This window comes from Neolamprologus multifasciatus, chromosome 15 (genome assembly GCF_963576455.1).
Source record: "Neolamprologus multifasciatus chromosome 15, fNeoMul1.2, whole genome shotgun sequence".
Lineage (NCBI taxonomy): Eukaryota > Metazoa > Chordata > Actinopteri > Cichliformes > Cichlidae > Neolamprologus > Neolamprologus multifasciatus.
The window spans coordinates 11571465-11595346 of NC_140453.1; the positions used below are offsets into that span (position 1 = coordinate 11571465).

General features: G+C 42.2%; 1 protein-coding gene and 1 long non-coding RNA gene across 4 annotated transcripts in view; both read right to left on the reverse strand.

Annotated features, from left to right (window-relative positions):
* The window catches only part of LOC146501667 (uncharacterized), a 55429-nt gene extending 39584 nt beyond the window's left edge, over positions 1 to 15845 (reverse strand). Inside the window, exon 1 of the long non-coding RNA XR_014869349.1 lies at positions 399 to 15845. This is a non-coding gene — a long non-coding RNA (uncharacterized LOC146501667). The remainder of the gene's footprint in view (positions 1 to 398) is intronic.
* Positions 1 to 20268, reverse strand: part of sash1a (SAM and SH3 domain containing 1a) — a 163211-nt gene extending 142943 nt beyond the window's left edge. The window contains exon 1 of one of the 3 annotated variants that reach the window (XM_085132872.1): positions 18680 to 20268. In XM_085132872.1, coding sequence (XP_084988998.1) covers positions 18680 to 19180 — 501 coding nt within the window. In that variant the 5' untranslated portion in view covers positions 19181 to 20268. The remainder of the gene's footprint in view (positions 1 to 18679) is intronic. The other 2 variants (XM_085132873.1, XM_085132875.1) reach the window with 2 other exon arrangements.
* Between the last annotated feature and the right edge of the window lie 3614 nt (positions 20269 to 23882).

Sequence of the window (23882 nt, forward strand, 5' to 3'; positions counted from 1 at the left end):
TTGAATTTTTATTCATTTTTGTTCAAAACCATTTCTCGTTTGGCGGTCTCCATATTGTGGAAATTTTCTAAAGCATCACACGACTTGAGCTAATCATTTTCATCAGCGTGCTTTAGTTCAGCTGTGAAGGTTAGCTTTGTACTGTCATAAAAATCACATTTTCCTTATAAATTAACGCATATTAGACGGGTCGATTGCATTTGCACAGGAAAATTTGCCAATTAATTCTATTAGTTTAATCAAGCAATACGTTTTTTTCCTATTTACTAACAAGTTGGAATAGCTGTAAGAACTCCAATAGAAGTTCTGAAAATGAGGAATCTTTTTTTGTGGATATAGACTATAGGGATTTTTCTCAAATGCTCATAACAGTAGCACTAGTCATTTCGCATTCTTACCCTTATTTAAAGGCAAATAACATTACCAGACAAAATCCTTCTGTCGGCCTCGGCAGTCTGAAGAACTTGACAACACTGAGCATTGATGCTGAAAAATGTGCCCGGCTCAGCTGAAATGCCTTAAAGTAAAGATCACAGAAGAGTGAAACATTTAAAAAAAAAAAAAAAAAAGTCCGCTTCCAGAGAGGTTTGCCCAATGCTCCAGTGCCAGAACCGCATAAAAATGACATACATGGGGGAGAAAAAAAAATAGCATGCTCAGTATTTGTTTACAAAACAGTGTCAGACATAAGTGGATGTGGCCAGGATTTTGAATAGGTTCACGAATGAGGTCACAAGTGGATTCCAGCAGCACTGTGTGGATGACCCCTCCTATAGGATTTCAGCGAGCACTAATCTGCCTGAATGACCTATTCTCATCTCGCTCTCCCCTCTATTAACAAAGAGCCTCTGTCAGCGAGTTTTCCTCTGAGACAAAAAGGGGAGACAGGCAGACACGACAGACATGGAGAAGACATACACACAATAGATGAAGCTGCTCTGTTCCTATGTAACCTTTCTGAACTTAGAATGAGGAAGCAACTCGTGGTAAAAGTGTAAGAAATAAACAAAGCACAAACACAAAAAGCAAAGACTTGCATAACTAATGTTCCGGCTGCATCGAGCACTGTGTTTTGTAACTTAGCTGGTCGTATTCGTGGTGCTAGTTGACTTTTTAAATGTTGTACATGGTTTCTTTGTGCTTGACCCACAATGCTTTTGGCAGCTCAAACCAAAGTCATGATGTGCCTATGGGTGTTTTTCTTATTTACAGAGTGGAGCTAAAAAGAGGTAGTGGAGTCTTATGCCTTAACTCAAGCCAGAATGGGAGCACTGATCATGCAGGCACATGAAAATATTAAAAAGAGACTACTCGAGCTATGTGAGAATATGTTTCAATCATATTTTGCACCCAAGAGAAAAAAGGAAAGCAAAAACTGAAAGGGCACTTAGATAGCACATCCTTCTCCAAGGACATAAAAATATGTCAAAATTTTTAATGCAGTTTCTGTGTCTTGGTGTAAATTTTTAATGCTAATCAGAAGTATTTCATAGCATTAAAACATGCCATATGGGAATAAATGCAATATATTTTGGGTCTTTTTTTTTTCTTTTCTTTTTTTTTAAATGCACATGCAAATTCCCATCAAATCTTATTGGAAAATTTCAGTATTCCAATACTGCTCAAACAAGCCACTCTGGTAAAAGCTGGAATACCACCACAATATGGAATTCATTTAGCGTTTGTGACTCAATCCTGATCGAGGGATCAGACCAAAATTTTTGCCCCCATCCCAAAAATATACATATGAATAAATAAATAAGTAAAAAAAAATCAAAGTATGATTTGAAATGTGGAAAGAAAAAAAAAAAAAAGACAAGTCCTTCTTTCCACCCACCCTTTTCCTCTCTCTAGATAAGCGGAATATTAATAATAACCTCCTGCTTGTGTGGAAAATAGGGGGGTTGGCATGTTCCAGGCCCCTGAGCGGCACTTGTCACCCTGCACAAGCCACATTTCCCTCTTTGCCAGTGCCTTTTCCGCCTTTGTGAAGACCAGATGAATGATTCCACTAAACCTCTGACCTTCAGTAGGGGGATACGTGACATGCAGTTAGGAGCGCATTAGCAGCTGAGAGCCCGCAGGCATGCCACGATTGGCTGACTCAGGCTATTCCTACAGGACATGCCTCAGTCCAACACTTTAGGATTGAATAGCCAAGGATCTTCATCTATAGTAATGCATTCTTCCAAGGAGTTGATATTTAGCAGAATGGGGGTTAAGGGCAGGAGCTTGCCACATTGCTTCCACATATACTCACACAGTCACTCAGTTTTCAACACATAGTGACCTACTTCTTTAGCTTTGGCTTGCACCCCTGAGGAGTGATATGCTAAATGAAAATCAAATGAAGCAGCTGAGGGAATTACAGCACAGGCTTAAATCCCCTACTTCCTGTCAATAAATGACACCCTGACAGCTCTAACTGGTTAGCAAGCCCTGATCTCGGTCATTATGATTACTGTAGCAGGCATATCAGCGACGCCTGTCACTGGGCTTATTGTCCACGCGATCACAGGAGAACATAGCACCAAAAACCCTCAGCGGTGTTCCTAAATGTTGCCTTGGTAACCTATTAGAGTTGGAAAAAAATACTTGGAAAAGAGGAAAGATGGCAGACTTGACATCCCAAAATGAGCTGGCTGTGAATGGGGTTCAATGGGGGGCTTCACTCATGGCTGTGGGGACTGTCAACATAAATACCCAGGCTTCATGCCCACTTTTAGAAACAGGAGATACCCAGTGGAGATGTTGTCACAGGGGACAGCCAAATATGAAGAGGCTTTAAACGCATGCAATATTTTGATGCTCTATAGTGGAGTTCAGGTGCATTGCAGTGTTAATGTAGTTCACAGTGCAGCCATCTGTGTAAGTGCACAAGGGAAAAGGATCCTGGTTGGCAGTAATCAAACTGAGCCATTTGAGTATGTGCTTGTACATGCACGCTTGTATATGCACGCGTGTGCGCACACACACACACACACACACAGCTTCAGCACATGGCTTCCACGAAAAAAAGAGCATTGTCACTTCTGCTTGTGTTTTACATCCACTGCAGTTTTCCATCTCATCTCTGGAGACTCAGAGTGCTGACTCCATTGGAAGTGTCCTTGGCTCAGATGGTTTTTACTCAGCCACTGAACTATATAGGTACAAAAATGCTGGATATAGAACACGATTTTTACTATTAAGGTGACCCAAAAAAGTGAACCTGTGCAGAGTGCATATTTAGAAAAATTATCAATTTTTTAAAAATGTAACTAAATATGCATTTTGTTGCCCCCCCACCCCCCCACCCCCCACAGATTGTGAAGTGTTACCCTCCCACAGCTAGCAGAGGCAGTGATATCAGTTCACTTGTTTCTATTCATCTCCCGATTCAGTCTGAAGCACACCGGCAAACTCCCAGAGAGAAAATAAACATCAAGCCAAATTAGTCTCATCAGACTCTATCTAACAACCCCCGAGCCTCGTAGATATCGAGTAGTTGATTTCAGAGACCCCTGCGGACGAGGGAGATTCTAACCCGTGCTGAGATGCATGTCTAGTTTCTCATGCAGCACTCACAATGATGTGTATCTATGGCAAAGATCGGTTTCACAGCAGGCATGACACGGAAGGGATGAGACAGCCATTACAGCTACATCAAAAAAAGAAAGAAAGAAAGAAAGAAAAATGCTGCTTCCTCTGATTGGAGGGGCTGACAAAAATCGGGGCGACCTTGTGTATTTGTGAAGCTGGAAAAAGAAGGCTGCTGAATATTTGAGGGGAACACTAATAAGTAAAAATACATATTTTTTTAAATGTATTTTTCAAAACTGTTTTCTAATTCGTTATTTAGAATGATCTTTTGGTTGAATGGAAGTAATGGATTTAAGATTTAGGGAAAATTGCAGCAATAAAGGAGAGTAAACTGCAGAAAATGAACCTTTTATTAAGTTATTTTCAAATACAAAGCCATAAAGCCTTTATACAAACTATGTAATCTGAAATATAAAGCTCTACATGAACTGATTATATTGTACATATTAACAAGAACTAAGCCAATTTCCAAAACTGACATTCAGAACCTTTAAGTCCACAGAATCTTACCATGTCGTTACTTTTTTGTGGTTTTTCACTCTGTTAATACTTACGTGTTCATGTACTGTCCCCTTAAAAACATACTACTGCTTGAGTTGTAACGTTACTGCCCCATCCATGTCCATCATTTGCACACATTTTGTAAAGAGGACATTAATTAAAAAGGAAGTCACATGTAAAAACTGAAGAAAAACAGTTTCAGCAACCAAAGGTAATACAACCAACCATTCTGTTTCAACACTTGGAGCACAATCGCATTACCTAGAATGACCCCAGAATATTAAAAGTACAAACCTCTTTCAGACCTCGTCAGTGAACTATGAAGGCAAGAACCCAAATAATAATGACAATCGTTCATTAGTCGTAATTGATGTAAAATGTTCAGTTAATGTGATGCTGAGGTCATATTGCCCAGCCCTCATACCAACCCAAATTTAACACATACTGCGAGGTTACCTTGAGTGTCTCGTCTAATAGCTTGCACTTTGTGCCTACCGAGTGCTTCCAGTTACCATCTTTTAATGAGTGGTAATAATAAGCCAAAGTAGGCAGTCGCTATTGCAGCTACTTTGGTGGTACTCTAATGCCATTTCCTCTTCAACGTTGTGTTGTGTTAACCTCAAAATAAAGCTTGTGTTTCTTTTTATTGTAGAGGCTGATGGCTCATTTGATGGCTTGATAGCTCATGTAAAATGTCTTGCGGAGCCTCCGATTCCATTAATGAGCTGTTCATTGTCTAGGACTATGTGGATGGCTCCATAATCTTCCGGTCTCAACTGGTCTTGGGATCCTGATTCACTCTCGACAAGTTATGTCCATAATAACATGTTTTCATTTGAGAAAGATGAGATGAGTATTTTAGCACTGTTTTAGAAATAATCCATACTACAAACATGGCTAAAAATGCATATACACCGTTCTGCAGAACCAGCTTCCAGTTTGGATTCGGGAGAAAAACACCCCTCTACTTTTAAGATTAGGTTTCCTTTTTGATATCATAGTTAGGGTCACCTGATCCAGCCCTGACTCCCACCTCAGGAATGATGCATCTTGGGAACATTAGGCTTCACACGATACACTTAGTGTTCTTCTTCAGTCACCTTTTTCACTCACTATTTGTTCATACACAACTGTGCATTTAATCATTAGTTATTATTAATCTCTTTAACCATAGCAACCTTGCTATGAAATGGTAGATGATTTAAAGTTACAGGATGGGCTTGTTGAGTGCGTAAAAGTCACCAAAGGTCAGTTTAAAACTTCCACTGGCATTAACATCTGCACGAAAACTGTGCGCCGGGAGCTTCATGGCATGTGTTGCCATGGTAGAGCAGCTCCTGTAGGTGTAGTGTGTAGGTGGCCCAGTACTTTTGTCCATATAGTGCATATGTACACCTGATATGGGAATTGTCACATCACTGGTAATAAGAACCTGTCAGCGTAGACAGTAGATGCATAAATTAAAGTGTGCAGAATTGACAGCAAGGTCAGAAACACCTGTAATTCATTATCCATGTTGAATTAACCACTGGTACTGATGTCTTTGTTTAATTCCCGAAAAAGGGCCATGTGATAAGGGCATGATGAATAAGGGAACAGCACACGGTGACCTAAGAGGCCCAGTCAGGAGGTGAATGTGGGAGTCTGTGTCTGAAATAAGGTGTCTTTTTTTCTCCGTTTCCAAAGACTCTGCTTTTGCCCATCCGGACTGAAATACAAACCAGGAGTTTTCAGACTAAAACTGGGTCAGCAGTGTTTTAAATGTCTAACAGAGACAGTCATAAAAAGCCAGAGCATTGAAATAGCCATTAGTCTTATGTACCAATTTCTAACTACAGTGTTTCTTTCCTAATGAGAAAATTTTGCATTAGGAAAACATGAAATCCTTCTTTCACAGTAAATACAATTATACAAATTATCAGTATTTCATATATAACATTACTATATTTGCTTTTCTTAATATACAGTGTCTTTTCACTCTGTTTAGACTTCTACTGTACCAATTATTAAACTCCAGGACTCTCTGCTGGCTGCCCCTCCCTGTGCCTGGTTTTGCAGGAGGTTTGTTCAGAGGGGATTGTGTTGAGGTTTGAGGTTTCTTTATGATGTTGTAAGATCTTTACCTTACAATATGAAAGCACCTAGAGATGACAAATTGGTGTGAATTGGTGCTATTTAAATCAAATGGAATTGAATTGAATATTAATTACTATTATTCTGTCTACAAAAGTAGTCATTACGGAACTTAATCAAGAAAAAGAGAACAAAAATCAATCAGAATTTCTAGTAAAGTTACTAAAATCAGTACAGAACAAATGTTCTCCCTTGAGGTATAAAAAACATTGCTAGTGTGACTGCAGTGTGCAGAACACATCCGAGTCTGAGCCTCTGAAGACATAATGCCATTTCAAGACAAAACCCTCTTCAAGCCTCCCAAGTGAAGAGGGCTCCTCATCAATATCCTGATTAGAATTACAGGAGACGCCTCGTCGTAATCAACAAGAATGCTTGATCTTTGTGCACTCTGTTGTGATTTTGCAGGGTAATGATCATGGAAGTGAAAAGTGGCTTTGATTTCTAGACAAACATGTTTAAGACTGCCCTGCATTTATCTGTTGTAGGGGAGGGACAAGAATGGCTTCTTCTACAGAAGTATACATCTGATGATGGAAAAGAAAGGAAGAGGTAGTTTGTGTGCCAGTGAAAATGGTAACATACTTTCACATGTCTTCCTTTAACTTTTCTCTATCATTTCAACATAATGTCCAAATCAGAAACTTGATTGAAAGCAGATTATACAATTTCAATGGCCGCTTTACATAACAATTGATATAAGCTCAGGCTGTGGGATTCCTGCATGACAATGAAGGCAGCCTCCACACATAATCCCTACCCTAAACTTCCAGTGCAGCATTGTAGTCTTCCTTCCAAACAAGCCAAAGAGTGACTGCTACTGGAATCAGTAAAGGCTTTTTGTCATGTCCTGGGAAGTATTAGCAATGTAATCTTATCTTATAATGTACCTGTTTCACATAAAGATCTTAAGGACAGAAGTTTCTAGTAAGTAGCTGACACTTAAAATTCCTGCAGGTTTTGTTCCTAAGTTTTACCAAAACCAGGTGAAGTTGTGGCATCGCTCGTTTTAGGGGAGGGAGGGTCAGGAGCACTTGAGGAGGGGTAGGTGGGTGGACTCGCATTTAGTCGTCTCATAAATGGAGTGGACAGGGATTAGAGATGCAGAGGCTGCTGGGAGAATAAACCCCAATCTTCCCAGTCCATTGTTCTGAACTGGCAGTGTGTTCTCATAAGTTGGGGGGGGGGGGGGGGGGGGCAGTTTCTTCTCTAGGCCGCGGACAACGCTAAGTGACCATAACACTGACATCACAATACCGTTCGCCTGAGAACCGTTCAAAACAAAATGTTCCCATGCTGCGATGTAATCCAAAGCATACATTTCTTACATGCTCACAATTGCTACCATATGAAAATCTCAGTGTGAGTAGGTGTATGGTCCCAAAAAGGGAGGGGGGGGGGGGTAACAGTGCTACATTTCCCCATCTGAAAATGTTTTTTTCAAATCAGGTGACAAAATTATGTAAAACATGCTGTTTCCACGCTAATAACTTTGTTCTCTGATAGATAAACACTTCCCTCATTCACCATAAATTCTAACTTCAGCACTCATTCTTGTATGAAATCAGTGTAACTGCCTCATACTCAAAGCTGCAAATGCTGATGAATACAGTTTATTGTAAATATAATTTGTTATATGCATGGGTAGGAGAGCAGTGGGGTTCCATTAAAAAGTCTCAAACGAGAGAATACTCTTAATGACTCAAGATGCCCGTCACATATTTTAGCTCCCTGTCAATCAAGCTTGTCTCTCTGTATATTCCAGTTTTTCTGTCGGTCTAAAAGTGCCGGTTTGTCCGCCTGTCAGACCAACTGTCTGTCTTTATCTCTTCCTCTCTTTTGGTTTGACAGATCTGCCAGTCTGTCTATTTGTATTTCAGCCTGTCTGCACTGTCTGAAAGAAAGTGAGAATGAAGTGAAACTGGGTGAGGATGTTTGGCGGAGCAGAGAAAACGTGCGATGCATGACCCCAGCACTTAGGTTTGGATGAGGAGTTGTCAGTTGGCCTGTTTATTGTTTGGCTTTTGTGTATGACATCAGCAGTGATTCACAGCAAAGAGGTGAGATACCAGATTGATGACCGTTTCTCATGCTGCTGTGATTGCTGTCCATTTGGGGCACATTGGCACATTATCAGTCTGCTGTTACCACACAGGGATCAGTGTCGTGAGAGGAATCTGGAAATATTCATATCCATCCCGTCTTTGGCTCTCCTTCTCATTAGTCCGTACTTTTCTTGCTATAAACTCCATTATTCAAATGCTCTTCACAAGCTTCTGTGTTGTAATATTTCTTCAAAGTCCTCCGTGTTGGGAAAAAAAAAAACTAGTCTAATCCTCTTTAAAACAAAGCTGACTATCAGAAAGCTGACTGGTTACACAAGCTTTTGCCTTTCAGTAGCAGCCACATCAGGTCAGCTGCAATAAAGACATGGTTTCAGATGGATGCATTTAAAAATGAAGCTAAATCAAGTTAAGGCAAGTTTTCTCCTAACTTTGTTCATAGAAGACTTAAGACCACATTTACCTTTTACAGAGTTAAGCTGAGGTTAGAATGTTCTTAGCTCTTCAGATGATGGGACCAACCTCTGAATGTCAACCCCATTAACTCCCCTAAAATACAGCAGGATCGGTGAAGACTGTTTGAGGCATGATTCTTTTTTGGAAAGAATTCTGAAGGGCTATTAAAGTAAACAGTGGTTGGTTTGGCAAAGCCTTCTTTAAAAGAGCTGCTAACAAGAAAACTGTGGTTATGCTGTTGACCCACAGCACATGACGCTCCCATTAGAGTGCACGTCAGGCAAAAAGGCATCATTAGCGGCATCAAAATGAGAGAAAAATATTTCTTGGGAACATGATTTACTCTCTGATAAGGAAAAATCAGAATGTTAAGCCATTTCACAAAAATACTTTTTACGCACAATAAATACCTACGTGTAGAGTTAACCCTCTTTTGGTGCAAGATTAAAATGACAGGATTAAATCTGCACATTTCTCTTTGCAGAAACTTCTTGCAAAGCATGTAAAGTGCAAATCATTGTCCGTCTCTGTGTTAGGCCTGCGATAGACTGGCGACCTGTCCAGGTCGTACCCCGCCTCTCGCCCTATGACAGAAGGCCACCAAGTGCCAAAAAAAAGTCAGATCCTTTTGAAGTCTGAGAAACTGGTTTTCTGACTGGACCTCTAAACACTTTTCTGGTGATGCACTCAGGCACTCATTTTTGAGTCTATTGAATTATAGCTTGTAAATCTTGCTCATTGGCTAACGACTTGCCAGTCAGAAGTTGTTAGCCAATGAGCATGCCGCAGATAATCTTCATTTCTGAAACCACCAAGTTTTACAGTCAGACCTGCCCCTCCTTGTTACGGTTTTGGTTTTATTTTTCTAAACCAAGATGGTGACAGTGAAAATGCTGAGGCTCCAGAATGAAACATCAGAAGCCAATGGATGACGTTCACCTTTTATACTGTTTTGTGCTTATACTGGTGGAGCTACATGCTGCTGATTTCTGAGGGGTTTTAAACAAGCAAAGGCTCTTTGTGGAGACTAAAAAAAACATATCATTGCCATACCATTAGATTAAGGCATGAAAGAAAACTGTCTGACCACGACTGTTCTATCAGTCTTTCTTTTTGCAATCCAAAACCCCCTGTACTCCTTATACAAACTGACCTAATGGCAGACTCGTGCCTCCAGTCTTGCTGCAGAATACCAAAACTGAAAAGTGTGCAACAAGCTCAAACGGCACCATGCGCCAACACTGATGACGTAACTTCTGGCATGTGCAACGTACACAAGGACAACAATGGTGAGTGTAAACTGCCTGTAAGACGCTACAGTGGAATGTATTCTTTCCATGCAAGTGATTGACACTTAATGAATAGAACTATTAACTAACACACACACGGAGGTCAAAAACCAGCAATTAGTGTGATGAACTCTTCCTTACCGAGCATGTCTGGATTGACGTACTAATGAGTTTGACTAGTCGGCAGCATCCCATTTGGGCAGAACTGCTAGAGTCAGCTTAACCTTTGCTCATTGAAAATTAATTAAACAGCAAAGAAAATGTTGCTTCGTGCACTAATTAATGGCATATTAATTGTATATGTTAGTTTTCTACACATCAGAATGCTTTGTTTAGTCTCCTGTAAGAAACAACACATGCATAGGACAATTTCTCGGAAACTGAGCTGTTTATATAGGCAAAGAAAAAGAACAATTACACAAAAGCCAGACTCATTTGTGTCAGAACGTGCTGTGAAAGCCACAAGTGCTTTCAATATCAAAAGCAGCAAAGCACACAAGACTGGAGTGTACCTATGAAATACGTTGGGGGGAGGGGGGGGGGGGGTAAATCAAGAGCTACAATACGCAGTACGCATTTGAGTGTTCTTGCGTGGGTGTGTTTGAGGAATGTAGTAAAATGCCAGGTAATTAGAGTTCAGATTCAGGTATGTAAAGCCGCAGGGAAGCCAGAGCAAGACAGGCAGACAGACACTCGGTGGGATCAGAATGGCTTAATCCCCTGCCAGGCACAGCCACTACAAAAGCACTCAGGTAGGGACGTATCTACACTGGTGTGGTCTCCGTGATCAAAGCTTTCAGCACAGCCCTGCCCTCATGCCTTGGAAATGGACCAATTAGAGGTAAAGGGGTGAGGGGAGGGTGACTGAGGGTTGGTTGCGCTGCGTTCCATACACCTAGCTGGCAGCAGCTTCAGACAAGGTAATTATACACACTCCTGTCTGTCTCTCTAACACTCACAGTCACTGCTATCATGCCTTACTTGTCTCTCTACACCCCTGCATTACATCCTTTAAACACAGTCCAAGATAATATGGGCTGACATGAGCCAAGCTGTAGCTACATGTGAGACAATTAAGCTCTGTTGCAGGTAGTAGGGCTTTAACCCACCCAAAACTGCACCCTGCTTAAGGAAATCCACCCACTAAGATGCAGTTAACATTAGTAAGATACCACATTTCTCAACCTTAATCATTCTGATTTATGATGCACGTCTGAGCCACGTGCTTAGCAAGGAATACAGTCATTGTTCATCCTTAACAGCTTCTTCTTCATAGGAAAGAGGATTATTTTATCCAGTTAGAACATTGTAGTCATGTTGCCCTATGTCACATGTTCTAAAGGAGCAGAGCAGGGCTCATGAAAAGAAATTTTATGTCCAAGTCTCTTTTTTTCCCCCCCACCGTTGCAGCTCACCCACCCATGCAGATTACCAGCACTGATAAAGGTTAGTTGAAAACTTATTTGAATTTGATGAGCCAATTAAAATAAAACTGCAAATAAATTGATTAAAAACAGACAGTTTTATCAACAGATTGATTTAACTCCTTTCTAAAACTGAAACAGTCAACATCTGGAATCACTGCTGAAAGAGGTCGTGATTCACTATTTGATGAAACTGACTAAGCCATGAACTGAAAATAATAAGCACAAGATCATGTGATATGAATCATTAGCTGGCAGCTATCCATTTATCTAAAATCCATTTTTCTATGTTCAGTTTCTCTAAAGAAAGGATTTGCAGCTTTTTGGAATTTTAAATGTGATGTTTGGATTACGGACTGCTGATTGGGCAAAGCAAGCTACTGCAGCGGCAAACTTTAAAAATAGTCATTACTGGGACTCCTATCATAATTCTCAATTAGATTTAACTTCTAGGAACCAGTTGATAAAATACAGATTTACCAAACTGTAGCTCATTCGTTGCTGAACTGCCCCCCTTCAGCTTTATGAATTTTAACTTTCAGAAACACCAGTGTTCGAGAAAGCAGCTTAACCAAAAGCTTGAGCAACATTTAAATATACGGGGGGCGCTCGTTTTGCAGATAGAATTATTGCATTACTGTGATAATCCCAACCTCTGTGTTTGCCATTTAAACCTGCCATTCCTGGCAATGTATTACAGAGATTACAGGATGAAACATCTGGTTTAATGTTTAAATATCATTCTGTTAGTCTCCATGGTAACTTTTTAACACAGCTCTTTTAGTGTGTGATCTTCTGGTTCGTAGTTGTGTGGGAGTCCTGGATAATTAGCTCTTTTTCCAAGGACTATAGGTCACACACGACCACCTAGGACATTACAGTAAAAATCTGTACTTGAGATGAGTGACAGCCCTAGATTGCACTTAATATCCAACAGTGTGGTTGTGCATTTCTAGTAAAACGTGTCACTTTTTATAAGAAAATTCACCCCTTGTGAGGCAACCACTTTGATTGTAGTAATGAGTGTGTGGAAAATAGAGATGTAGAGGGATAGAAAACATGTGCGCTCATGTTGATTTGCAAGCGAGTGCAATCTGGATCCTGACACAGACAGATGCTCCGGCCTGCTCTCTTGTCATCTCTCTTGTCTTGCCATCCTGTTGGGGAGATGGGGGGGGGGGGCTTGATATCTTCATTGTCAGGACTACAGGGTCATTTATTGTGCACATATACTGCAAACACAACAGGGTGCTGTTACGTTAGGATTTCCTTTATGCTTCTGCACACGTTTTGGATGAAAGCAAGAAGCTGTTAGTGCATTTTGCATTTGCACAGCAGTGAGAAAGACGTGGAGAAGAAATGTGTTACAGCAGTAACCGAGCATGTAGTTTCTGTTTGCCGTGGCTGACAATGAATCTGCCTTATGTGCACAAAACCATAAATTATATGGAAGCTTTAAAGGCTTGGATCCAAAGGTGCCAAGACATTTTCTTTTAATCCCCAAGTCAAACTTTGCATGTAAATAAAGTCTCTTTCTCCCACCTGGCTTAAACAGTCACTATTAATGAGGTTTCTGCAGTACAGCTAAAAATGCAGTTTTAACACTCCCATTAGACTCAAGCAGTAAGACTTTTATTGACACTAAAAGCAAAAATTAAGTATACGAAATTAATACGTTTGCAAATGTGCAAACTAAAAGGTAGAAAGTGGAGTCTAAAAAGAAGCCAAACATACTTTAGTATTTATAATGCAGCTGGCAATCTTTTCCCGATGCAGGTAACATAGTATGCATGTCATCTGGACATGCTGTCGGGAAGCTGAACCTTGGACCAGAATAGCTCCGATAATGCATCTGTCATGAATGTGTGTCATCAGGACTCGTTCCCCAGCACGCTGTGGAAAATTAAATGGCCCTGATGGCAGCGAGGCCTGCTTTATTTAAAGCTGTTACCATGACCGCATAACTTTAAGTGATACATATATACTGCACGTCTCCACATGTTACTTAAATACAACACATCTCAGAAGACTGAAGAAGGGGGGCTTTAAAGCAGAGGACAGAAATCCAATCCTTCAACACCAACTGAAGGTCTAAATGTTGAGATTATCATTGATGACAACTCCTGTTAATTGGAGAGTGTTCAGTGTGTTTCTGTTGAATTGTAAGTCTCAAGCTCACATCAAGTTCATGTAAAAAAAGTGGCTTAAAATATAGCTGATCGTGTGAGAAAAAAAGCACAGTAGGAACAAGCTCTTCTCGCTCCTTCCTGCTAAAATGAGACTGCCAGCTGCATATATAGTGTAAATTCTGCTTTCCCACATTTGCTCATGCTCCCAGGAGATGGGTGGTTCAGCATTTCTGACAGAGGGACAGACAGAAGCTCTCTGACTCACAGTACAAAAAGTTGAAACCTATCCAGTGAATCTCTTTTGCAGTGATAACGTTTCTCAAAATACTGGACTGAACTGCTTTTGCAGGTATTGCTTTTGGCTGAATGGCAGGGCAAGACCGTACGATGTGCTAAATTTCTTATGAGTTATTGCACACAGCAGTTTTTACAAATGGGAAGATGATCGCATGAGCTTGAATCAATAGGCCGTCTAAAATACAAGATGAGAAAAAAGAAGACGACTCGACTGCAAGAGCCACAAGAAGACTCGAGGTGTGCAGCCTGTTTTATTGTCTAGGGCGAGATCAACATGACAGCTTTGTGTTTTGATCCAGCAGGGCACACACTGTGAGGTGAAAAGGTCTGTGTGATGGTCATCAATCTGCTTATCAAACTGATTTGAAGAGGAGCTGAAAGCGATGCGTTCAGTTTAAGCTTTACATAGACTCTTATAGAGGTCTCCAAACATGAGTTGTTTACAAAAGGAGCAACTATAGGAGTGCATATAAGTCCTTTTCACTCTGCTGGGAATGTGAGCAATCATATAACCCTGACACGCTATATAATGTTAAGAGGAACTCACTCTGCTAATTAACTTTCTCTGTCCTCTCAGGACAATAGAGTGGGTCCTTGACTTCTTATGACTTCCCCTTTATGAGTCCTTGGTTGATTATGCCTTTAAGGAGCTTTTAATAAGAACTGAGCAAACAGTGCTTTCAGCAGAACACAGACAAACCCGAGGCTTTCTCCTTCATTGCGGGAAAAAGCCCGTCTTATCCTGATGAACAAAGATTGAAAGTATTCTGCAGGGAAACAAAAAAAAAAAAAAACCAAAAGCTACAAAAGCATTCACTTGTGATGAAAAGGGTCCTCATTTGGGAAAAACTTCAAATTAATAGTTTTCCTTGCACATATTTTTCATTATGGGATAGAGTAGCAGCTACATAGCATGGGAGCTTAACTGGAAATCTGTGCCAGGTTTTTTTTATGCAAGCCAAATTCTGTGTCTTAACCGCATTTGGCAGTTGGCCGGTAAATGTATATGATCTGACAGCGCTGATGATTCATTAAAATTGTTTTCATTTTTTTTTTTTTCCCACCAGATCTTGGCAGCTTTCCAGTGAAGCCCGAGGGCCATCAACGGCCACAGCGGGCCAACAGGCAGTCACCTTAAACAGAACTCAAATTTCCTGCTGTGTGAGAGTGTTGGGATAATAACAGAGATAAGAGTACAGAAACAGGAAGTGAGGTGAGTGTTTGTCATGTAAGATGAACTTCCTCTTAAAGGCTATCTCTCTTTTTTCTTTAGCACCACCCCACACCTCTAATGGTCTGCTGCCTCTCTTACATTCTTAAGGCCAGTTAGGCTGCAGGCCTGTCACTTGTGGCTCCACATGTGATCAGCTGTTCTGTGGGGGTCAGACAGAGCTAGCTTTCCCCCACAACTTGACAGCCCGTTCCTGACCAAAAAACACCCACCAAGCCTTTACCAAAATTCAAAAACAATGTGCCCATCTATTTACAACTCTATCTTTCTCTGAATGATACCAAGGGTTTTTTGGGTTTTTTTTGTATTTTTTAAAATCATCCACCCATCAGCACAATGCTGGACACTTGCCTCCGCGGTTTGTTTCAATGGACGGAAATTGGGAATGCAAAACAGACCAGTAGTGAAAGGACATGTGGCTCCATCAGCTTCCATACAAACAATGGAGAATCTCCCAGTGTTTAGCTTCTGCTTCCTCCTGACACACAGCGCTAACAAAGAGGCGCTATTATGACTGACTATGTCTGCTGGTGCTGAAAGCAGCAGCCTCTGGATGAGATCAACATGAGAACACATCTCCGTAACTTGGCACCGAGCGGCCGGTACATCAATATTGAAAAATTTTGCTCGCTGAAAAGGCGCCATACGCTTCAACCCGAAACATCCAGTATGGTTGAGAAATTTAAGAAATTATGCTAAAGAACTGATTAGAAATAGGAGCAACTGGACACAATGGGGGGGGGGGGGGGGGGGGGGGATTTAGGTAAATACTGTATTTGCTTACTGCAATTATTTGTCTTGTGCAAAAAGGAAAAGAACAGCGTGAAACAAAATCTTACAAAATGTCCTCAAATACTTCAGTTGTACATCAATGCACCCCCCCACCCCCCCCCGTTTTGGTATTACAGTTGTATGGATGTAAGCATGTCAGCTGCCTGTATCCTGTCCACATGTGTTGCGCCCCTTACTGGAAGCAAAACAAAGCAGCAATTAAACACGTACAAGTCAGATCATCAGAAATAATCATCTGTATTTGTTCCATCAACGTCTCACAATCTTTCAACCAAACAATAAACCATTAACTCCATAACTGCTGCGGCATTCAACAACACAGAAAACCGGCGGCAGCATCTTCGCGCTTGCTTTGTTCCCCGATGGGAAATCGAGAAATGTGCAACCGACGGCACAAGTGTTTGTTTACATCATAAGAAATAATATTCTCTCTCTCAGACAAGAGGTCTCCGCGGCCTTTATAAGGATCACGGGTATTTATTACACCCAGCAGAGCCCTTACAGTGAATTGTTTGATAATGGGTTGTCTCCCACGAAAACATTCAGCACACACTAGAGAGGATTTATGAATCTCGGCGCTTATATCGCCTATGGTTTTGCTTGCAAAGTACCCACGGGCCATGGTTCGTGAAAATCCGAGCGCTGAGAGCACGGAGGACGGTTTAAATGTGGATGAGATCTTGGTTATGCTACACAATGACCATCCCTTGAGATTGACATTGTGTGTCCTGTAATTGCCCTATGTCTGTATCTCTGGTCTCAGTCTCCACTGGGGATGACATCTCATCTCAAGGGCAGGGCGAGGAGAGATATCTACAGACCAATCACAGCTCAGTCAGTCAAACTCTATCAGCTGGTCACAGCTCCATGTCCCACACTCCTCTCACTCCTAATGTGGAGGAGGAAAAAAAAAAGAAAAAAAGAACTGGGCTGGAGCCAACTCGAAACTGCAGAGCTACACATATGCACATAGACACGCGCACACACAGAAAGAGTGATGGAAGCAGAAAGACCTTGACCTGCCCATTCCCCTCAAAAGCTTCAATGCCAGAGCTCCAGCTCTAAATAAATACAGCCTTCAAATGGAAAGATAGTTTAACCCTCTGGAATCGACACTTTGTTTCAGGCCGAGTCTGACAGTTAATCCCTCACAAATCCCAAATCTCTGTGGGATTCGCAGTTAGCCAAAATGGTTAAACGGACAAAATGAGCTTACAAAGCATGCAAAATACAAAACTCTTGTCAATTTCAAAAAGCCAATTTGGAAGCGAGCAAATACTGAATACCGAGCATGATACCAAAGTTTAGATTTCAGCAACGGTAGACGCAGTTACATATGTGTTAAGCCAGAAATAGTCATCAACATTTTCACAACTGCATTAACTCTGTAGCTTCAAGATTATTTGCAGTCGGACTGGAACTAGATAATAAAAAACGTTATTGGGAACACACCCTCAAATAAATTTGCAAGCCATAACCAGGATTTTTAGAAATACAGAGGCCCTTAGAAGCATGAAGACTTACTACAAATCCACACATTTTCAGAGCAAACTCATTGCACTTGTTTCTGCCTTAATTCTTCAGGCTCACTCAACATCTCAAAATACTTAATCAACAGGCTCAAAAGTGGCTAAATCAAGTGCGGAAGTCCCTGGCGACCACAAAGATAAATAATTCAGTTGTAATAGTTCAGCAGCGAGTATCTGATTTGCCTGTTCTGCTGACAAGTTAACAAGCCTGATGTTACGACGGAACAGACCTCTAAAGATGCCCGTGCAGTGTCAGGTCAGTTCTTAGCTGTGCTACTCTCAAAAAGCCCCGCTCTATGCAAACGGCAGTAATTCAGTGGAGGCCTCTCAGCTGGTAAGGCATATGATTCAAACACTTCTGAAGAAAGGTCACTATCAGTGCTGTGAAAACAAGAGGCCCTCTCAGTCTGGCTCCTCATCGGACAGCAACAGCCTACCCAGCTGGGCTCTCTTCATTTACTGCACCTGCAATCGACAGCCCGCCGCCAATTCATCAAGGCAAAGAGCTAGGCCTGAGCCCCATGGGTCTGGCTGATCCACCCACACTGAATGCCGAAGCAAGTCGGGGGACAGGTGAGGTCAGAGTGGATTAATAATCAGGGTGTAAATTCCTCCCCACAAGGAATTGCAGACAGGATGAAAGCTCCTCAGGCTCTACTCTCTTCTTATCGATCCGCAGCAACTTCACTCCCATCATTCACAATGACAGCAAGTACTCACACTTCTGCAAAGTGCAATGGTCCTGAAAATGTTTAGGCATCACATTGACATTTGCCTGTGACTCAGCTCTTTAGATGACGTTGAACACGTCACTGAAATATGCTAAACACCTTTTAGCTGACAGAGGCTGACATCTTTCAACCAAATGATGGATGATGTGAACATGTGACAGACCTTCCTTGCCACAAGCATCTCAGGCACACTACAAAACAACCCTTTTGGAAAGGATTTATTCCATGTTTAGTTTAAAAGGCTTTACTCTTTCGGCTTTGACTGATTTCTTTGACTCTTGTTGTGAACAGTTTCTTAAATCTGCTACAATTTTTCACCTGATAATGGCAGTGAAGTAAAATTCAATAAGACTTATTTAGGCGTAAAAACAGAAAAGCTTACATTTTAGTGGCCATCATACTAAATTGCTTGTTAAGCGGGTTAATTTAAAGTATGTGTTTGCATGATTGCCTGTATATCTTGTACTTTCATTAACTGATGAAAGTTGATGAGGTCACAGAGTTCACCAGGGTTCCTCTTACCTTATTAGAGTACGGCGGCTTGGCGAGGTTGATGCCATCTCTGATGAGTTTATCCCTGATCATGATCTTCAGCTTGAGCTTGGGGTAAATCATCAGCTCCCTCCTGTTGCCCAGGGTCAGGTTCCTCTGCGCCCCAATGTACCCGCCGTTTCGCCCAACCCGGTCACTGATGGGCTCGGTCCAAGACTTGGATCCCCGCAGTTTAGACTCGCACTCCACCAGGTGTCCGCTATAAATTTCGGCCGCGGGTGGCATGGGTTCAAGGGTGAAATACAGTCCACTGGCTGTCTCTTTGGCTTCCTCCTTCAGCCTCCGCACAGCATCGTGAATCCTCTGCCTGTGATGAGGGATATAGACGCCGATGGCATCCAGGTCGGGGTCTCCTATTTGTTTGCAAACCTCGAGGTCATCATATCCATTATCCACAAAGGACTCGACATACTGGGAAAGCTGGAGGGTCTTCAGCCACTCGTAGACGATGACAGGTCCGTTGCTTGTCATTTTGCCTGTTGCCAAATTGGCTACAACTCAAGAGCTAGAAGACGCTAAAGTGATCGTTGCTTTCCCATTCCGCGTTTCAAACGCATTGTAAGGTGGTCAAATATAACGCGCGTTTCCTTTGAGCGTGAGAGGCGCAAATAACTGGATCAAAATAATTGTGCACGAGCCATTCCAAAGGTCTGGTTACCATAACCAAGTCTGATGTGGATGAAATCCTGAAAAAATCGACTGAATAAAACACTTTTTCTGACACAGTCTGAATGACAAACACCTGTCAGTATTTAAACTACAAATGAAGAACCCTTGGGGATTACTTGAGGGCAGCTTTCAAGCCACGTTACTTGATCATCGATTTTACCAGCCCACGGTGACTTACTATGTGCAGCCACTTAACCAATAATTACGTTTCCATTAAACAAATATATTTTAAAAAAAGAAATTGTCATTGAAGCAGTAGCGTGGCCAGATTTCATTCCTTACGCCGGGGCAGCCTTTAACAGCTCTTGCTCCTTCCCCTTAAGTCCTTTTCTGTCGCCAAAACAGCAGCAAGCGAAATTCAAATAATACCAAAAGATCTTCAAAAGTCCGCAGCCGACGCCTGACAATCACAGGGCTCCGCGTCCAACCGCTCCGTCTACGCGCAGACCACTTCTTCTTCTTCTTCCAGGCGGCACATCACCACACTGGAACTGGAGCCAAGAGCCAACATGCTGCTCTGCTGCTGCTTCTGCTTCTGCCCCTCTCGCGTCCACGCCCCCCGAAATTTCTCTGTACCCATTTAAAAATAGTGAGCCTTCTTTTTAAACCCCTCCAACAGCAACTTGTCGCGCAGCTCCGAGCAGTCAGCGGTTCCCATCGAGTTGTCCGAAGTTGCTCCGCAAACAAAAAGAGAGTCTGTTAAACCTGGCGCACAGTCCGAATGGATTATCTTACTGCTGGTTTGTTTGACATTATTACTCCCCTACGATTTGATTTCGTCCACCTCTCTCTCTCCCTCCCTCTCTCATACACACACTCTCACTCATTCAGCATTTCCACGCTTCGGTTTCTCAACACGCACGGGCTCCCTCTACGTGGTAACTGTGGAACTGAAGATTTCAGCAGCAGGATCCGACTTAATAACCAGAAAAGAGAGAAATAAAGAGAGAGGGAGAGGCTTGTTTGTCCATGATGAAATGAGCAGACATCTCCTGACTGTCCAACACTGCACTTGAGTCCCTATCAAACTGCTAAACCACTCGATCATTAGTATGAGACAACAAGTCAAACTGTCAGGGAAAACACGGAGAGGCAGACAACTAAGAGAAATAACACGGCTTGAGTAGGACCTGTCTGGACTGTCCAAACGGATGCCAGGCTGCCCAGAGCTGATGCGTGCTTTATCAAATGTGAGCTGACAGCTTGTTAGGGGTCAGTTTGATACAATCACTATATCTGCTCTAAGCTGGAAGTGATTTGCCTCAGCCTATTATGACATATGGCAGGGCGAGAGAACAAGTACACGAGTCAAGGAGGAGTGAGAAAAGCATTGTTTTTGGGGAAGCTGCATCACAATTTGGCCAAATGCATGTCAGGATGTCAGAGGTGTAAGCAAGGGGAGATGTTTCCAGTCCAATCAGACTTGAGTGGGTTAGCGTCTCGTCTGATTTACATGTCTGTTGCTGTCAGTGTAATTACTTCAGAATGCTCTATTGTCCCCTTATACTTTGCAAATAAATAAATAAATAAACCATATAAAAGGGGGTTTAGCTGCTGTGAGCAATAAAATCCCAAATAAGAACAGCATGATATGATAAATTTGAGTTTATATTTAGCCTGCACACAGTATAGTGACATTATCATGTATGGTGAATGTTCAATATACAAATACTACTAAATCAAGTGGCACGCTACAGGGCTACAATGGCCATCTGAGGTTTCCAGAAAAGCAAGAAATTCAGACACCAGTGTTAAAATGCTCGACTTCACCACAAAGACAAGCACACCTGGTAAAAGTAAATAAGATAAAGCTAAATTGGACTCATAACAATGCACACTCATGATCATATAGAAATAATAAACACAATAAAAAAGAAACTGTTAAAATACCAGAGGGTAGACAAGAAAATCGCCTCTAATGTCTCAGATTAAAGAGACTGTCTGCAGGCTTTGGAGAACTCTTATGACTGCCACAAGCTTGATAAATACTGGTATTACCCTTTCAGTCACTATAAACACAAACCTATTGCAGTGTTTTTTTTTTTCCAAGTGCTCACAATGTTTTGAGCAAAGACGCGTCTCCTGCTCCAGTACGATCGCTTACCGGAGCAGAGGATTACGAGAGAAGAGTGACAGATGGAACAGGGAGACTGGTGCGCTCTACGGTGAATGAACTCAGAGTGCGTATTGGCAGTGCCAGGATTGCTGTGTTTCCACTCTGCTGCCCTGCGCGATGGTAAGTGACCAGAGGGGCTTCGACACAGGCAAGGGAGGGCGCCTTTGCACGAGCGTTCTGTAAGCTGCATGGAAAAACACAGGAATAACGATGACGTTTACGTACACACACTCAGGAATGTGGTGGTCATTCGTGAGAGGATGCTATTTAATGACTGGGACTTGGTGTTATTTTCTCAAGATTATTCTATAGATTATGGTCTGCCAGACTACAACATAAAAAATGATCCATTCTTACTGGTTCAACTAATAAGTAAAAATGATCTACTACAGAGTGTTGTAGAACTCATTTAGAGATTTTATAAACTGCTTGAAGACTTTCTTTAATTGTGTTAAGTGCACCGTCATACGTGATACAGTATTGTATTACATAATGTGTAGTAGATACATAAAAAGGCAGTGCGTGTCTGTTTTAGGCAACAGAAGCACTCTTCTTACTGAGTGTAGCAGTACTGCCCTGGAGCCAGAGAGCAGCTGCCACATCAATAACACCTCAGTGTCTTAATAAAATCTGAAATATAGAAGCATTGCAACTGGCAAATATGACTCTGTGGCAATGAGAGCGCACGATAACATCGCTCCTGGTGAATATGTATATGAGGCCAGTTTGACTCGTTGAGTGAAAGCGTGTGACTGCAGCAAGCGGAGGGACGAAGAGTTCCAGCAGGTAGATGAGAGGAGATAGTCACAGTCAGACAGACAATAGCAGCTCTGGAGACAGCCAAGCTTTCTCTATGCTAATAGCGGTGGGCTCCTGTTTCACTCTGACAGGGAAGACGTGGGTATTAGAAGGTAGGGATTTCTGCTGGATGAAATTTTAGGGTCTCTTTGGGCCTCAGACGTCTACGTTGCACCTTTGAAGACCTCAATTTTAAAATCCTTTGAAGCAGAGAATGGCTTCTGTCCACCTAAATGCAAAAGCACCATGAAGGTCATGGATGGTGGGTTCGAGATCGAGGCTTTCTGGGTTGGTGTGGCTATCTGTCAGTCCCTGATAGATATGTAGAGTGCTCTGGTAGTGACACAGCCGAGATGGAAAAACAAATTCATAAATACGAGTTCATGCTTCAAATTGAATGCGGTCCTGCAGTAGATTTAGGTAAGCATGTCAGTTATCTCTGACTCGTGTTGCCGCACAGATTTTTCTTTTCGAAGTTATTCACTTAAGCTTTTAGAGCTCGGCTTTACCATCCATTTTCACAAGTTTAAATCAGTGCTAAATGAAAAATCTGTAATTAGAATTAAAATGCAAAACACCCAGAAATGTTTTTGCGAGTCGGTTGGCGATGATTCTTTAGGGGACACGTCAGATCTGGCTTTCTAATTACCAACATAAATGTAATATTTGGTATACATATATACATAAAAAAAACACCCAGCACGCCCCTGCGGGCGGTTTTATCCTTCAAGCTCGGGTCCTCTACCAGAGGCCTGGGAGCTTGAGGGTCCTGCGCAGTATCTTAGCTGTTCCCAGGACTGCGCTCTTCTGGACAGAGATCTCCGATGTTATTCCCGGGATCTGCTGGAGCCACTCGCCTAGCTTGGGAGTCACCGCACCTAGTGCTCCGATTACCACGGGGACCACCGATACCTTCACCCTCCACATCCTCTCGAGCTCTTCTCTGAGCCTTTGGTATTTCTCCAGCTTCTCGTGTTCCTTCTTCCTGATATTGCTGTCATTCAGAACCGCTACATCGATCACTACGGCCGTCTTCTTCTGTTTGTCTACTACCACTATGTCCAGTTGGTTAGCCACCACCATTTTGTCCGTCTGTATCTGGAAGTCCCACAGGATCTTAGCTCGGTCATTCTCCATCACCCTTGGGGGCATTTCCCATTTTGACCTCGGGACTTCCAGGTTATACTCGGCACAGATGTTCCTGTACACTATGCCGGCCACTTGGTTATGGCGTTCCATGTATGCCTTGCCTGCTAGCATCTTGCACCCTGCTGTTATGTGCTGGATTGTCTCTGGGGCATCTTTACACAGCCTGCATCTGGGGTCTTGCCTGGTGTGATAGACCCCAGCCTCTATGGATCTTGTACTCAGAGCTTGTTCTTGTGCTGCTATGATTAGTGCCTCTGTGCTATCTTTCAGTCCAGCTTTGTCCAGCCACTGGTAGGATTTCTGGATATCAGCCACCTCCTCTATCTGGCGGTGGTACATACCGTGCAGGGGCCTGTCCTTCCATGATGGTTCCTCGTCTCCCTCCTCTTTCTTGGGTTTCTGCTGCCTGAGGTATTCACTGAGCACGCTGTCAGTTGGGGC